Source organism: Muntiacus reevesi, chromosome 9, assembly GCF_963930625.1.
Source record: "Muntiacus reevesi chromosome 9, mMunRee1.1, whole genome shotgun sequence".
Taxonomy (NCBI): domain Eukaryota; kingdom Metazoa; phylum Chordata; class Mammalia; order Artiodactyla; family Cervidae; genus Muntiacus; species Muntiacus reevesi.
This window is the reverse complement of record NC_089257.1, coordinates 40,010,409-40,028,293: the sequence shown is the minus strand read 5'-3', so window position 1 is coordinate 40,028,293 and position 17,885 is coordinate 40,010,409. Positions and strand designations below refer to the sequence as shown.

Below are 17,885 nucleotides of genomic sequence, written 5' to 3'. Positions count from 1 at the left end.
AAAGCAAGATTATAAGGCAAAGCGAGAACCTAGGAGACATAAGGTAGTAAAAAGAGGGAAAAAACTAGAGAACTGTATAGATGATCAGATAATTCAGAAGAGGAAAACTAATAATAATAAATTACTCACATTTGTATAAGACTAAACACTTGTCACATTATCTCATAAAATCTGCATGCACTGACCTTGTGCGACTGTTCTGTTATTCCCCCAAATACCTGGCATGGGGAAACTGAGGCCCAGAAAGGTCAACAGTATCACAGCCCAAGCAAATTCCTAGTCTAGTGTTCTTTTTTAGTAAACTAGATTTTTCATAAAGAAAGCCATGAAAATTCAAGAGGACTAATCTAGAAAGAGGGAAGAAAATGAAAAAAAGGTTCAAGAAAAACAGTGGGGAAAAATTGCTTTAAGACAGAAGCTACGAAACAGTAAACAGGTATTTTATTAATCAGAAAACCTTGAGAGGGTGTGTGACAAAACATCAGACAAGATGGCCAGTTTCAGGCCTGCTCCTATGACAATGAGTGGACACAACCACAGACCAGACCTGCTACCTGATGATACCCAAGCAGCCTCCTGCCCATCTCAAGAGGACTCAGGAACATGTGTGCTAACCAAAAAGAGGACCACAAGAGGACTCTAGGCACTAGCTTTGACCAACAGCTGCACCTGGGCACCTCTGGCCCAAGCCAGGGCTTACTCTAGTCTAGCTGGAGTTTCCCCTCAAAACATAGCCTAAATTCAGCTAGCACTCTGCCCCCGCGCACCTTGAAGGTTGGTAGAAGCTGAAGGCTGGTAGAAGAGCCTGGGGGAAAGGGATAATAATCACCTTCTCTCAAGCCAAGAACACCTGAAAGGGTATAAATCACTTAATGTTCTTTCTGCAACTTCATTTCACACTAGAAAAATTAGAGATGTGTGACTGTGGAAAACTTAGCATGTTCCCAGATCTGAAAGCCCCGAATGAAGGTAAGTCAGTTGCCGAGGAAGCCTAAAATGAAAGACCTTCCACAAAAAACTGTTAAAGTTTGCTCTCACTGGGCCAAAATACTCACTATACATATGGCTCCAAACCAAGTCAAAATTCTAGAATAACACCCTCACGCAGCACTTGAGGGTTTTACAAAGTGCCTTATCTTCCACTGTCTCTATGAGGTAGAGATTAATACTCTCTTTACTGCAAATTTGGAAACTAAGGCTCAGAGAAAAAGCAACCTGTTCAAGGTCTCACAAATGGAAAATGACAGAGCCTGGAGCTAAACCCAGGTTTTCCTATCTGCAAGAGTCTCTGATTTTCCTGCAGTAAAGGCCCAGCTTTGTGAGGAAGCTTAACAGGTAAAAGCAAGAGACCTGGATTCTCAGACTTGGCATCCACCAAGTAGTTCCTGTGTGACCTTAGACAAACCCCTTGACTTCTTTGGGCATCAGAAAACTCATTCAAAAATGGAGTGAAGTGAAACAAGCACAAAGAGAAGAGAATTCTTTGGTTCCCAGAGTACAGTGAAGTGTAGCCCTTGCCTATCACTTCAAATGAGGTCAACCAGCCCCCAAGTCATCACACCCTAGCATTGGCCCTCCTTCAGACTGCCATTTTCTATTACTGGCACCACCAGGGACCTCATTACCCACACTCAAAACATGGTTTTGACTCTTTTCTTTCCTCCCTACACTTAAACTTAAGTCCTATTGAGTCTATCTCCACAATGCAGACTCTGATCCCGGCTCTTGAACAACTGCAAAGTCTCCTGTGCAGACTTCCTGCCTCCAACCTCATCCCATCAATGCCTTGGTGCAGTCCATGAGACTAATCCTCCTAAAGCAAAACTCATGTCATGTCTTTCCCCTACTCAACACCTGCAAGGGCTACTTAGTGCCTACAAAGTCAAGTCCGAACTCTTTTAGCCTGACACTGAGGTTCTCCATTATCATTCCTCAGTCTTTTTTTGTTTTTGTTTTTGTTTTGCCTTATTTTATAGTACTCTCCTTCATAAGTGCTACTCTCCAGCCAACCTGGACTAGCTAAAGTCCTAAAAGCTCTTCACTTTGTCCCACTCCATGCCTTTATTCATGACACTTCCTCTGGGTGGAATGCTTCCCAGCCAGAGGAAACCTTCTATTTCTGCCTGGAGTACCTGAAGACCTGCCGCTTCCTCCTCCATACAGCAACCCTGACCTCTCCAGGTGGAGGTGATCTCATTTTCCAACAGGACCATAGGGCTCTGAACCTAGATTGCCTTACATGATAAGCTATAAAATGGGAGACCCATTGTGAGGATTAAACAAGATCATGTATGTGAAAGTATTTAACCCAGTCCTGGTATAGAGTATGTGCTCAATAAAGAGAAGCTCTTATTAGGATAAAGAAAAACAATGGTACACATCTAACTTCCCTATTATACTCAATCCTCTTCCCAGGCAGGGTATAACACATATGTTAAATGTTAACTGAAGAGGTGAAGAATGCTATATATATATATATATATTTATATATATACACCTATAAATATAAATATACACAGACCCTATCCCAAAGCTTATATCCATCCACAAGAGCTCAACCATAATGCTACTTTTGAAGGCTAGAGACTGAATACATAGCACTCTGTAGCTATACTCTTCATCAATGTGAGGCTCCCATGCAGAATGTATAAGTGAATACACTTTCTCACTCCCTCTCCCATCTCCTACAAATTCTAATCCCAGTTTATTCCAGACCACTTAGGTGACAGAACAAGTTAATGTCACTACTGGTCTGATAAGCTGTATACTTTTTAATCCAAACGCACATCTCTACTAAAATTCATATAGCTGTCTCCTTCCCTCCTACAGTTATTAAACAAAAACAGAAACAGCATTGGCCTCTGGGTCAGATAAACCTAAAATTCAAATCCTGGCTTAGTCATCTTGGGAAAATTACTTAAATTCTCAGAGTTACAGTTTCCCCATCCACACAATGAGGAAAATGCCCACCTTTAAGAGCTGTTGCACAGATGTAAAGTACCCACCCCAGTGCCTACAACAGGTGTTCAATAAAAGGTAGCTATCATCACCATTCTTATCATTGAAGTTATTTGAGTTGTCTTAATTACACACTTATCTCTTTAGTGATATGCAATATGAGCTCCAGCGAACTTTGCCCTTGTCAGCAAAGGTTTCTTGAAATAAGACCTGAAGTCTGAGTACCCAGGTACACACACAGACACAAGCTGCTTTTCTAACTTGTGTATGTGTTATACCTGAAGTGCACCCAGCTCCCCCAGTCCCTGTATTTTAGACGCTGGTTCTGGGAACTTGGAAAACACTAGCACATTTGTTTCAACATACACAGTAGTGATGAGAGTTCTGAGAGCTTCGTGAGAGCCCTGAGATAATCCAAAGAGGCCAATCAGGAGCAGAGCTACCGAATCTCACTGGAGAAAATCAGAGGCATATGAGATTTGGAAGCCTGCCTGCCTGCCTGCCTGCCTGCCTGCCTCCGGCCTGCCAGCCAGTGAGATGTCTGGTCATTACCTCGGCCAGAACTCAACATAAGGCAGCCAGGAGCTCTGTAAACGTGGCTCATAGAAAAAGGGACAAGTTCGTCTGGGTTGGGCCGTGCTGACAGCACAGCTGGCTCTCTTAGGCCTTTGCTCCTTTCCTAATTCTCCCTAGAAGCCCCTCCCCAGTGTCCTGAAGGAAAATTGGTGTGATGTCTGCTCAGGCTGGAGTTCTCTGAGGCCAAGGGAGTTCTCAGAATCAGAGACAACATTTAAAACACCAGCGATCTTCACCGGATTATGCTACTTCCCTACTGCACAACAAGCCCACTATGAAAGAAGGCTCCCTCCTCCATCCCACAGGACAGGCTAAGGAGAGTAGTTCTGTTCACTGGGCTGCCTCATGCTTGCTCTTGGTAAACCCACACGGTCCATGGAACCGAAGACAGAGAGCAGCAGGACCCAAAGAAGCCCTGCCTCAGGTATCATATCAGGCCTCTAGGAACTCAGCCCTGCTCCACTTCTACGACAGCCACTGTCTCAGGGCAGCCAGTGCTGCGGCAAATAGAAACTGCCAGCCAGAGTCAAGGGCGGGCCCACCCCGCAGTGTGACTGATAACTATCTCCAAGAGCAGCTTCAGTAGGTACTCAATAAATAGGGATGAAGTACCAGGACGTAGAAAAACAGTAAATGCCTACAGAACTCAGAAAGCCCCCATGTGAACTCTACCCCTTACCAAGCGCTCTCATCAAAGTTTTTCCTAGGAATTGATATCAGTTTACTTGGCACTCTCCCTCCATGACTATTCGGTCCCAAGACTAACTCATTATTATTCATCCATTTATTCAACAGTTATCTACTGGGCACATACCCTCTGATCCATGCTGTAATAGATACTAAGGATGGATGCTATGGTAAAAAAAAAAAAATAGACATGGCTCTTAGCTTCAAGAGAGAGGAAAATATGCAAAAAACAAACAAACAAAAAAGGCTTTAAAAGCTATACAACCACTTCATACAAATTTTAATCCCATTTTCAAGGGAGAAGACTGAAGTTTGGGTTGTGATGTCAGTAAGGACTCAAGTCATGCCCAGTGCTCTTGATTCTACACCAGGCTACCTCTTGTTTTAAGAGGCATACGCAGGGTGAGAAGTGCACACAGAGTGTTGTAGATAGCAAGTGCTACTGGAGTGCAGAGATGAGAGGGAACTTGTGGCTAGCGTTAATGGCAGGGAACACTTCACAGAGGACTGAGAAGTTAGGGAGGGGAGGGGAGGACATTCTGGGAGGCAGTAAAATGATATCTGTAAGTAAAGGCAAAAGAGAAGCAGGATAAGGTGCGTTCTGCAGACCAGGACAAAGGAAAAAGCCTCGCTAGGCCAAAATGTAGAGAGGGGAACAGAAGAAGATGAAGTGGGCAAAGCAGTCTGGGCCCAGAAGGAAACTACCACCCCGAGAAGGATTTTAGAGCCTGCACCATCTCCAGTCCAAACTCCCAAGCAGAAAGCAAAAGTACAGTGCTGTTGACACATTTCAGGTTTTTCCCTGCAGGCCTCTCACTGACACACATCTGCTCCACTCTGGTCAACACATCAGGACCACAGCCATCCCTATTCAAGTTTCACCTGCCTTAGCAAGTTGTGCCAAAAGAGGCATGACTTTTGTCAAATTCTCAGTGCTCAGAAAGCACCCCCTCGGCACTTTTCAGGTGATCGCGAGCAACCCCACAGGGCTTTAGATACATTTACCCTACCTGTGGAGGCCCCAAATCTATATATAATGCAACCAGCTGAGCCAAACAATGGTGACAATCTTAGTACGGCATTCTGACCCACCTCCTTCAGGAAGTCTGCTATGTACATCCCAACAAACAGATCTCTGTGCTTTAAGCTGAGATTGCCAGCGGAGTGTAGAACATAGATATTAGTCACCATATGCCACAGATATTACTGAGCTGCTTTTTCTGTGCCTCACATAAAAGTTCCCTAGCCGGGCAGGGAAGCTCCTCAGAAGCAGAGCTGACTTGACATACCCACAATTCCGCCCAGTGCAATTTCTGTGAACACTATACAGTATTGTGAACTGCTTTCTGCTCCTCCTCTGTATGGGTCTCAGACCTCCTAACAACCCAAATCGGCTGCACTAGAGTAAAGAGGCTCCACCACAGAGTGGGAACAGCATTTGAATGATAATAAGACAAAATTAGATTATAGCCACAACTGAGATCTTGGGCAAATCTGTTCCTGTCATATGTCAATTGAGGAGTTTAGGAGCAATGGTACTTAAAAGCCCTGCCAACTCTGACATACTAGGATGTGAAGTCCTGGCACCCAACATCAACAACCCAAAAGGTCAGAGTAAGTTTTTCAGCTGTCAGTGTGTAAGTCCCAGTTCAATGGCACTAATAGGTCTAGCTCTCCGAAGCCAAATTGGGGCAGTGAAAGCTCTAAGGTCAGTGGCTATACAATGGGCTGCAGAACCAAAGGTACCAAACAAGGAGTTGGGAGACATGACTAGAACCTAGAATAAAAATCTAGTTTAGAACTGGGTTTAAAACAGGGGAGGAATACAGACAGAAGGTCCATGTCAACTCTACATGTCAAAGCAATGAAGTCATACATGAACCAAACAGACATACCACCAAAGGGAGTATAGAAAGACTCCACAAGACTCTAAGAAGCAGGCAAAGGAAGTCAGAGAAAAGTTCAGAGGACTCAGCACCCAGAAGCCACTGTTCCCAAGATCATGGCCCTAGAATGATGTCACAGGCATCCTCTATGATGGCCCCAAGGGATCCCTACCCTCTTGGTATTCATGCCATTGTATAATCCCCTGGAAGTAGAAGGGAGCATTTAAGCTTAAGTGAGGGCTTCTTCTAGCAAGGGACTTCCCTGGTGACTCAGATGGTAAGGTATCTGCCTACAATGTGGGAGACTTGGGTTCAATCCCTGGGTTGGGAAGATCCTCTGGAGAAGGAAATGGCAATCCACTCTAGTACCCTTGCCTGGAAAGCCCTGTGGACAGAGGAGCCTGGTAGTCTACAATCCATGGGGTCACAAAGAGTCAGACATGACTGAGCGACTAAACTTTCACTTTCACTTTCACCTTGAGTTCATGCTAGACTTACTGACTTGCTTCTAACATAGAGAATATGGCAGAAGTTGTGGCACATCAATTGCAAGATTAGGTGACGAAAAGACTACAGCTTCCACAGTGGGCACTCCCTCTTACATCACGTGTCCTAGGGGAAGCTAACTATCATGTCATGAGGCAGCCCAGTGCCAAGGCCCATGTGGCAAGGCCTACCAACAACACCATAGATGAGCTTGAAAGCAAATACTTGCCCCGCAATGAGCCTTCAGCCCCAGCCCAACAATTTGACTACAGCCTCATGAGGGACCTTTGGCAGAGGCACCCAGCTAAGCAGCACCCAGATTCCCAACCCACAGAAACTGGATATAATAAATGTTGACTATTTTAAGCCTCTACATTTGGGGATAATTTGTTATGCATCAACACAGGTAGGGACTAGGCCAATCTGGTTAGCCATTTCAAGTCTGCAGGTGGGGCTAGGGAAGTGGTTACAGCCAGTAAAAGGAAGGGGATATAGGCCGGAAATGAAGTGAAATACTAGCACCCAGACATTATCAACAGCGTTCCTGTGGCCTAGAGTAAGCCTTGAGTTAAGGGTCTAATTTGTCCACACCCAGAGTCCATATTAGTCTGGAGGGTACACCTGAAGTAAAATATGAACTGCAGCAGGTTCAGAGAAATAACTTCCATTAGAAAGGTGCCACCAAAAGAAACTGAAGCTCCAACACTCTGGCCACCTAATGCGAAAAGTGGACTCATTGGAAAAGACTCTGATGCTGGAAAAGACTAAAGGCAAAAGAAGAAGGGGCCGGCAGAGGATGAGATGGTTAGATAGCATCAATGGACATGAATCTGAGCAAACTCTGGGAGATAACGAAGGACAGGGAAGCCTGAGGTGCTGCAGTCCATGGGGTCGCAAAGAGTCAGACAAGACTTAAGCGACTGAACAACAACAACAACCATAAAACACTCAGGTTCTAAGACTTTTCAGGCTCATAAACCTGAGGTGAGAGGACCCAACCATCCCTAATTGTGCAGTACTTTAGAAAGTACTTTACACTTTAGTACTTTAGAAAGAGTGAAAGCTCTTTCACCACTTATCTCAATTGATCCTCACTACAAATCTATTCCTTAAGGTTATGCCCTTTCTACAAGTGAAAAAAACTAAGGCTGAGACAGGTAAAGTGACTTACCTTCTACAAGGCCCACAGAGCTGGAACTCTGAAACTCCCCTAGATCCAGATATTTATGTCTGTTGACTATGGCCAACTTAGATCCTTCTGGCAACCAAAGTTAATCATCTAATCTAGGCTTCTACCCAGGCCCACCCACTCAATTTCCAACTTTCTCCTCCCCATTACACATAAGTCCTTTCTGGAATTAGACAGTTTCCAGCTACTTTTAACTGCATTCTCTTGGTAAGGGCTGCAACAATAAAAGTCTGGTTTCTTTAAAATCCTAGACAAACTTCTTCCAAGTGAAGTGAGGCTGTTGTACTCAAACTGATCTGGATGACTTTTTTAACAAAAGCAAAAAATGAAAAATTCTTTTTGTTTATTTTTCCTCACAGCACAGCTTGAGGGATCTTAGCTCCCCAACCAGAGATCAGAACTAGGGATTGAACCCAGCCCCCGCCAGTGAAAGTGCTGAGTCCTAACCACTGAACCATCAGGGAATTCCCAAAAAGTGAGAAATTCTAAAGCAGTGAACTTTCTAAAGAAGTAAAGTTTATTTCTTCAACTTTATCCCAACCCTTTCAAAGGAAAATTTTTTCAATTTCTAAGCAAGTGCCTAGTACCCTACAACAGAAACAGAACCAGACAACAAATCCCCTTCAATTCAGTTTTACAATCTCTACAATATGTAAAGCATACCGCATGCCTAACCTTTCGCTAGAAGTTTTTTGTCCTAACCCTTGAGGAGTTTATATCAAGGAGGCTGGGCACATACACAGAAAACTCCAACAGGGTAGCAGGATTGATAAGATTATAGACTCCACCATCCTCAAGAACAGCACTTTGTGATAGGTGACTAGACTATTCAAACCCCTTTGTTAACTTAGCTATGGCCAGACCAGGGCTTCCCTGCTGGCTCAGATGATAAAGACTCTGCCTGCAATGCAGGAGACCTGGGTTCGATCCCCTGGAGGAGGGCATGGCAACCCACTCTAGTAGTCTTGCCTGGAGAATCCCGGACAGAGGAACCTGACAGGCTATAGTCCATGGGATCTCAAAGACTCAAACATGACCGAGCAACTAAGCACAGCATGGCCAGATCACTGAGGTTAAGCTCTGTAAGCCAGACTGGTTAAGGATACATTGATAGATAAAGTGTTTTGATAAAAACAACAAGGGCTTGATACACTGATCCCCAGAGTTAGGGTTCTGAGCCTCCACTTTTTAGCTATGTGATCAACAACACAATTTTCTCAGCTATAAATTCTTCACCTTCAAAGTAGGCTTAATGGGAATTCCCTGGTGGTCCAGTTGTAGGACTCCATGCTTCCACTGCAGGGAGCATGGGTTCAATTCCTGATCAGGGAACTAAGATCCTGCCTGCTGTGTGGTGAAAATAAATAAATAAATAAATAACCAGGCATAATAATAAAAACAGCTCTATTTACTTCCAAAGTTAAGGATAACATAAAACAATACATTGAAAAGGGAAAACAGATCTGAGCTTCGATGAAAATAGAGTGCTCTGGATAAGCAACACCTCCAAGTGTTGAGGAAAAGCCCAGAATGGTTACCAGTTCAGTTCAGTTCAGTCACTCAGTCGTGTCCGACTCTTTGTGACCCCATGAACCGCAGCATGCCAGGCCTCCCTGTCCATCACCAACTCCTGGAGTCTACCCAAACCCATATCCATCGAGTCGGTGATGCCATCCAACCATCTCATCCTCTGTTGTCCCCTTCTTCTCCTGCCCTCAATCTTTCCCAGCATCAAGGTCTTTTCAAATGAGTCAGCTCTTCACATCAGGTGGCCAAAGTGTTGGAGTTTCAGCTTCAACATCAGTCCTTCCAATGAACACCCAGGACTGATCTCCTTTAGGATGGACTGGTTGGATCTCCTTGCAGTTCAAGGGACTCTCAAGAGTCTTCTCCAACACTACAGTTCAAAAGCATCAATTTTTCAGCACTCAGCTTTCTTCACAGTCCAACTCTTACATCCATACATGGCCACTGGAAAAACCATGGCCTTGACTAGATGGATTTTAGTTGGCAAAGTAATGTTTCTGCTTTTTAATATGCTGTCTAGGTTGGTCACAACTTTCCTTCCAAGGAGAAAGCATCTTTTAATTTCATGTCTGCAATCACCATCTGCAGTGATTTTGGAGCCCAGAAAAATAAAGTCAGCCATTGTTTCCACTGTTTCCCCATCTATTTGCCATGAAGTGATGGGATCAGATGCCATGATCTTAATGGTTACCAAGATATACGAAAAGGTTTGAAAGGAAGAGAGAAAATGCAATCCATTCAAACACGCCCTGATTCCAGCTTTTCTATCAAATTTTAATAGAGGTTTTAGGTTGTGCCCAATAAAAACAGAGATAGACAAAGTACAACTCCTCCTCCCTTCTTCCACAAAGAGCTTACACTTGCAAGAGAGCAAACATCTGTACAATGTGCCATGTGTTACATTAGAACTTTATATGTAGTACCCAGGGGGTAATAAAGAAAGCGCTGTATTATTATTAGTTGACATCTTAAACTGTGTTGTAGCACATGGGTATTCAATGCATTAGTCTTTATATTTAGTTGTATATCTTCATAGATTGTATTTTTTTTTTAATTAGCAGTAACAAAAAAAAAGAAAGCTCTGTTGGAGACCCAGTTTGGTATCTTTCTCTCTCCCAAAAAGTGTGACAGCCAGAGCTACAGGGTTTCCTGGAGAATTTCTCACAAAGGGTAGTATACCACAGTCACTCAGCACTGTATCTCAAAGCCACTCAGCAGGAAATGAGCGGCCCCTTGGGGCTCAAAGCTAAGTCCTTTGGAGACCTAGGAAATCCTCCCCATAAGACCTCATCCCCTCCTTGTCAGAGAACAGGAGTTCTTAGCATGAAGGTTACACATTCCTAAGGGGCCCATGAGAAGAATTCAGGAGGGCTTGTGAATTTGAATGGGAAAGAAATTATATCTTATTTTCAGTGTTCTCTTACTGAAAGTTAGCATTTCCTTCAATTATATATTAAAACCAACCACAATATTATTAGCACCACCTACGATTTTGTCACCAACAGAAATTACAGACATTCCCATGCCACATTACATTGGTGAAGACATCTCCAAATATTACACACGATCATCATTACTTCAAAATTACAGTCGCTATCAGACCTGCCACAGATCATACGTGACTGCAATCTTCCTGTCTACTGGCCTCCATGTGAGGTAGTTGGCCAACTATGAAGCAACTCTGCCCAGTTATTGTTCAGCCACCAAAGAGACCCCGTGTGCTCACACTGTTGACCCAGACTTACAATACCTCCTTTCCTCCAACAATCCCCAAGTCAGACTACTCCCCACCAGGTTCTCCTTTGCCTCCGCCCAACTCCTCCTTCCAGGAAGCCCTCCCCAGCCACCTTAGCCTAGCTCAGCCCACGCAGAGCTCTTTTAATCCTTAGCCTACACTGTCTTCCCTGCTTGCTTCATTAAACCTATGTATTATGTTGTATTTAATATTCTCTAAATATATATCCCCACCCCCACTCCCAAACTGGACTTCTTTGTAGCCCTAGGTTCCTTCTAATTGGACTTGTGATTTGAATAACTGATTAAGCCTGGGTCCCTGACTCAAATGTCTTTGTCTAGTTCTACTAATAACCCACTGTGGAGTTTCTGTGTGATGTCTCTCCGGACATCAGTTTTATCACATGTAAAAAATAAGTTGAACTAACTGATGTTTCCACCTCTAAACTTCTGAGTTAGGCAACCACTTTTTATCTCCCTAAGATCTGAGAAAAATTATGGAGGAAACTGAGAAGCCTCCCCCAGCTCTCCCAGGCAGGGTTAGTCACTTGCTCCTCTGGGCTTCCCACAGCCCTTTGTATGTATATATCATACCTCTACTATAGCCTTTATCACAGTTTTGAAAGAGCATATAACCTAGTGGCTGGTGGTGGCTGAGGTGGAGATGGGGAGAAGAGTCAGACTGCCAGTGTTCAAATTCTGGCTCTATTCCCTACTATCGCACAACCTTGGACAAGTTACTTGACCTCTTTATGATTTCATTTCCTTACTTATAAAACAGAGATAATACCAAGCACACAGAATGGCTTTAAGAATTAAAAGAAATAAAATGTTTGGAATAGTGCCTGCCACACGGTAAGCACTAAAAAATGTCAGTTGCTATTATTGTTGATGTTAGTGATGTTATTAATGTCTTACCAGGCACTAGGTGCCTACTTTAGCTAGCTCTCTTTCTCCTCTCATTCTCTGCCACAGCACTCCATGTTTTCTTCCACAGTACTTACCACAAGATACTACATTTATTTATTTATCTTCTATCTCCCCACTAGACTGTAAACTCCATAAGGCCAGAGAACATGTCCGTTTTGTTCATCCCAACACTGGAACTTCCCTGGTGGTCCACTGGCTAAGACTCCCAATACAGGGGACTAGGGTTCCACCTCTGGTCAGGGAACTAGATGCTACATGCCATAACTAAGAGTTTGCATACTGCAACTGAGAGTTCGAATACAGCAACTAAAAATGGCACATGCCCCAACAAAGATCAAAGATCCTGCTGCATGCCGCAACTAAGACCCAGCGCAGTCAGATAAATAAATAAGCAAACAAACAAATATTTAAATAAATAAACTCCCAACACCAAACACAGAGCCTGACCCAGAGCAGACACTCAAATGTTTGCCGAATAAAGAGCACATGAACTGGCACTGTCCAATGTTTGCTAAATAAATTAACCTAGTTAAGGATGACTGTCAAAGCTGAGGTGTGGGTGCAGATGATGTCCTAGCTGCCCTAGGATTAGAGTGACCCTCTGCCCATCCCCCAATATTAGTCTCAGCCAAGCCCCACCCACCTGCTCTTGGCTCCAGTCCAGTTCCGGGAGCTACCCTCAGCTAAAATTAGCATAGCCACCAAGATGGCCAGGCCATTTATAGCCTTGGAGGCAGCAGCAGCTAGCTGGGTGGGCAGGCAGGACTCTGGCCTCCCACTCCATTAGTAATTAATTGAGAAGCCAACCTGCACTCCGTAGACCGCCTAGATGCTTTTCCTCCAAGGCCCTGTTCTAGCCCTGCTGAGTCAAACCACAGTTCCTGAGTAGAGGCCCTCAACCAACACTGGCAGTCACAACTCCAGACTCACACACATTCTGCAGGAAACATTTTGAGTTTCTAGAGACAACCAGTCCAGAGACTAAGGGAGGTTCCAAGCATCATTTCAGGCTAGTTTCATATGTGCCAGCCCCAGAGCAGCACCACCATCAAGCATAGATCTTTACAGAAAAAGTAATTTAGCACAGCTGGGTATACAGGCACCAAAGAGCCAGACGTGACAGGAATGGCCTCTCTACAGCTCAGTAAGCTCTCCTAGCAGAGCACCTGCCTTCCCTAGAGAGCCAGACCTTTACGATAGGCATATACATCCAACAAGCCAAAAAATGCAACTTTCTGGCCCCTGCAGAAGACCCTCCAGAGGAGAAAAATACAGCCCTTTTACTGGATCTTTCACCAGGGCCCACTAACTCACCAGGAGGAAATTAACATTCTCTTGCCCTTGCTTAGTGCTCCTTTAACAGGGCAGGGCCTGCGAAGTTGGAAGAAAGCTAGGTCTTATGAATTAGAAAACTGAACATAGGACCCAGTTTCTTCAACGGTAAAAATGGGGATAATACCACCTGTCCCACATCCTAATTGAGCATTTGCAAGACTTTTCTGAGGAAAAATAGCTGTGTGGTTGTAACATACAAACTTTAGAAAACATACAAATTGACTAGATATGTTGAATCTGACTTAGAAAAGTGGCTGTTTTAAGGCTAAGTAAAAGTCCTGTGTTCTGAGGATACAGAGGGAATCGAAAGGCTGTGTAAAAAGCTCCTCACCAAATCCAGTCCATGAGCCCAGACTACCTCTCTGCAAAACCGAGTTCCTATCTGAGTCAGAGACAAAGTCTCAGACAGGTGCAAAGGGACAACCTACCAGAACAACAGTGCTGGGGCCTCCAGTTTACCACAAACCATAGCCATTCCCAGCACCTGGGTCTCTAAGATCTCCTGCCTGGGATTCAATAATATTGTGACAACAGAAAGTAATTTCTGAACTGAGAGGAAGAAAAAACCCAAAAGAGAAGCTTTAGTATAATCAACACAACCAGGCCTCTAAAATACATTGTGTGGAGGGCTGTCTCCGTAAGCTTCATCTGGGGGGTGGTTATGAGAGATAAGGACTGCCTCTTACCTATGGCATACACAAACACACAAATCTTCCTGACAGCTAGCTAGTGCCTAAATTCAAAACTTCATCCCTTTTAGCACCTGTCTAAAATATAAAACTTTTCCTTGCAGACCAAAAAAAAAAATATATATATATATACATATATATATACACATATTTATTTTACATTAGGCACTCATATTTTAGGGTGAAAAAGGAACAAACAGGGATGTCTCTGGAACAGCAGAAATGCTCCTCAGCTCTTCTTCACAGTTTGATCTACATCTGCCTACTATTCTTCCCCTTCACAGCCCAATGAGAATCAAGCTTTCAGCTAGTTTCAGGGGCCAAAGAGACAATGTGTAAAGAAACAGGATTAATATGCCAGGAGGTCCTATCTTCAAAGCTACATTCTAGGTGCCATGCTTATACATAAGGCAACTTCTGGCCTCACTTGTAAGTCAACCCTTGGGGTACCTATAATCACACCCAGCCCAGGCAAGGAACTTAAAGGGGGATTACCTAAGAAAGGGTCTACCACCAAAGTCAGCCCCAGAATCCATCCATGAAACTTCCTGGCCACCATGACCTACACTTCCTTTTCCTCCTTGTATCAATGGGTATTCACTGAGGCGACCCCTCACTTGAGCCTGCCCACCCACAGAAAGAACCCAGCTATAAACTCTCCTTACTCTGCAGCCCAATGCTTTGGGTACATCCCAGGGACAGGGTGAGAAACATAAGGGTAAAAAACTGGATTCCTTCTAAGCCTTGTGTAAAACAACTGAATTTTAAAAGTGCTCTTTTTTTTTTTCTGCAACAGAGCACCAGGGCGCCTACTTTTTTGACAAGGCTCCATGAGTACACAGGAAAAAGCAGGACAGATCAAAAATATGGGAGAACTCCTACCATCATCAGTCAGAAGAAACAGAGTAGGTCAACAAGTGGTCCCAGGAATTATATCATGCCTATGTCAAGAAAAGTCCATTTAACTCCCTAGTGGTAAACAGCATTCCATCTAAGGAACTGCTCTGATATTTCAAATGGGCACAGCTAGGAGACAGCAGATTACCTTAAGGGCAGGGAGGAAATAGGGTTCCCACGCTCACTGGAATAGAAAGGCACACCTCAACACTAACTTACAGAGTAATAGAGCTGGCTCAGTGCTGACTTTCCCTGCCCAGTCCAAGTAGCCTCAACCTCCCCTGTGCTGCCAAGTGCTGAAACTAGCCAAGAGCAATAGACTTATCATCTGCCCAGGCCATTATTCCAGACAAGTAGTCCTGAGACAGGGTCTTGACTTGCTGATCTGAAAGAAAAAGGTGCACCAGAAGCAAACCGCCTTTCACTGCCAACAAAAGACATCCTGAGGAGGGATGAGGAAAGTTGTTCAAGAGACAAAGACATCAACAGTAGCTCCTGAACGGAAAGAACTTCCTGGACTCCTAAGAACTGGCAGTGCCATAAGTGGGTCCTTCATCAATTGCAAGTGTAGAAACCAACTGTTCAAACTTCCCCACTTGGGCAACTCAGTTCTTGCCCGTGGCAAGGCCTTACCTGCTACAGTGGACTCCTCGGAATTGGCCCCCGAGCCGGTCGCCTTCTCGCTGTGGCTTTGGCTGAGGCTCTGGCCGTGATGCAGGAGGAGCCCCCAAAGGAGCCACAGGGCAAGACGAGCGCACACATCCATGACTCCAGGTCTCAGTCAACATGCGCCTGATGGAGACACCTCAGGATCTCAGAGGCAAAGTCGGGAGCCCCGTCCTGGAACCCCAGGCAAGATGCCCTCGAGGTGCCGCAGCTGTCCAGCCACCCGCGAGTCTGCCTCCTCCGACAGCCAAAGGTCAAGTGCTCCAAGTTTGGGAGCCGGAGGAAGGCCGGCGTCTCCGGCCCAACTGTGGGTCCGCTGGAGCTGCGACGGCCTGAGTGCCCTGTCAGCTCCGGCCGCTTCCGGAGAGTTTGGACAAGGTGGCCGCGGAGCCGCTGTCCGCTCCGCAGCCGGCTACACCCCTTGGGGAGGGGGTGAGCGGGCGGGAACTCCCGCGGCACCGGGGTGGGGGAGGGAGAGAAAGGAGGAGAAGAAGGGGGCACCTGGCTTCGCCCCGCCGGGGATCCGCGAGCAGCGCAGGTTTGGGGAGGGCGTGCGACTCCCAGGCCCCCGCGGGCGCGGGCGGCTCAGGGATCCCAGGCCTCCTAGGCCGAGGTCAGCGATGCCGCCCAGTCCCGTGCCCCGGCCGGCGATGCCCAGGTTCAGCAGGCGGACGCGCACGGGCCAGGCCCGGGATAGAGGCTCGCGGGCGAGCGGGCGGGAGGCGCGGGGCGGGCCCGGGGCGGGCGGGGGCGTGCTCTCCCGCAGGCCCGCCCCGCTCCGCCCGGCCCCCAGCGAAGCCCGGGCCCGCCCCAGCGCCTGGCTTATCCCGGAATAACCTGTTGTAGGCAGCCGCCCGGCGCCCGCAGACCCCTGAGGGCTCTCCCGGCCCGCGCTAGTCTCCGCTAGGATCCCTCTCCCTAGCCAAGGGTCGGGTCCCAAGCCTCTCTTTGGCCCACTAGAGTCCCTCCCGTGCTAACCGCCCGTAAACTGACGGGCCCTGACACGCAAGTCGCTCAGGTAACCCAGGCCTGTGGCGGCGGCGGCGGCGATGATGACAGTAGCCCGGATCTCCGGGCCTCAGTGCTGATCCACTCGCCTCAGCTCTAGAGCCGGGCAGGGCAGAGGGCCTGGACTCTACGACTGCCGCCCGGTACTGCCCGAGGCGACAACCACCCAGCCCGGTTCAGCCGGGGGCGCGTTCCCAGCCCCCTACTCCCGGCCGGTATCCCAGGCTCCGCCCCTCTCGCCGCGCCCCGCAGCCAATCAGCTTCCGCCTCTCTGCAGCTTAGGAACCCGCGCGCTTAGTCACCCCTGTGCAGCGGCCCCTGGCGGGCAAAGCTGGGTGCTGCGGCCCGGATCCGAGCTCGTTGGGAGGCCCTGCCCCTTTGCAGAGGGTTGGGAAATTAGAGCGAGGACCCGCCCCGGGGGGAGGCCCATTGGGGCCTGCTAGTGTTTTCAGAAGGAATGATGCCAGAAAACACAACGAAGCATCCAAACCACTATAGGTTAAATTGCCCCACACATTCCTAAATGGCCAAAGGTCCCCATATCTGCCTTCCTGACCTCCCCCCCCACCACCACCCGCCATCCATGCTAAGTAGGATGCCCTCCCTTAACTCTCTCAGCCCGTTTTCCTACCCGTCCCCCAACCCATTCCCCTCTGAGGTTTCTGCGGGTAGGGCCTCTGTAGGTTCCTCATTGCATCTCACTCTCCCAGCTCTCCGTGTGGCTTGAGGGTGTTAGAGACTTGAGAACGAGTGCCCCTATGAAGAGGGAGAAGCGCTGGGCCTCCCTCCACAGAGCCTGCACTTCCTGTTCTCCTCTCAAGTGTGCTGTCAGCAGATCTTTACTGAAACCTGCTCTGTGCCCTGCCCTGTCCTTGGCACCGGCGGCAGGAGAAGGGATTAGGCCCCGGCCCGCCCCTGACAGTGCTAAGCCAGCTACCTGTTCTGAGCAAGCCGTCTGAAGATCGGGAACACGGATTTGCCCAACAGCTGCCGGGCTTAAGAGTTAGGCTGTTAATGTAAAAATACACCTCCGACGTCATCTACTACCACCCTCCCCACTCTCTTATTAAACTTCAGTCACACTGGTCTTAAGTTCCTCAAGCACATGGAATCTCAGCCACCTCCCAGCCCTCATAGCTACTGTGGCTTCTACCTAAACACTCTCTTCCCCTCCAGGGCCCCCCATCAACTCCCTCACATGGCTGACTTCTCATTCTTCCAGGTACAATTCAAGGGGCTTCCCTGGTGGTCCAGTGGCTGAGACACTGCACTCCCAAGGCAAGGGCCTGGGTTTGATCCCTGGTGACGGAACTAGAT

The 17,885-nt window shown here is 46.8% G+C and overlaps 1 protein-coding gene across 3 annotated transcripts in view; it reads right to left on the bottom strand.

Moving 5' to 3' along the window:
• Positions 1-16,718, bottom strand: part of STIM1 (stromal interaction molecule 1) — a 197,466-nt gene extending 180,748 nt beyond the window's left edge. The window contains exon 1 of one of the 3 annotated variants that reach the window (XM_065943987.1): positions 15,528-16,718. In XM_065943987.1, coding sequence (XP_065800059.1) covers positions 15,528-15,660 — 133 coding nt within the window. In that variant the 5' untranslated portion in view covers positions 15,661-16,718. The remainder of the gene's footprint in view (positions 1-15,527) is intronic. The other 2 variants (XM_065943988.1, XM_065943989.1) reach the window with 2 other exon arrangements.
• Positions 16,719-17,885: the final 1,167 nt, after the last annotated feature.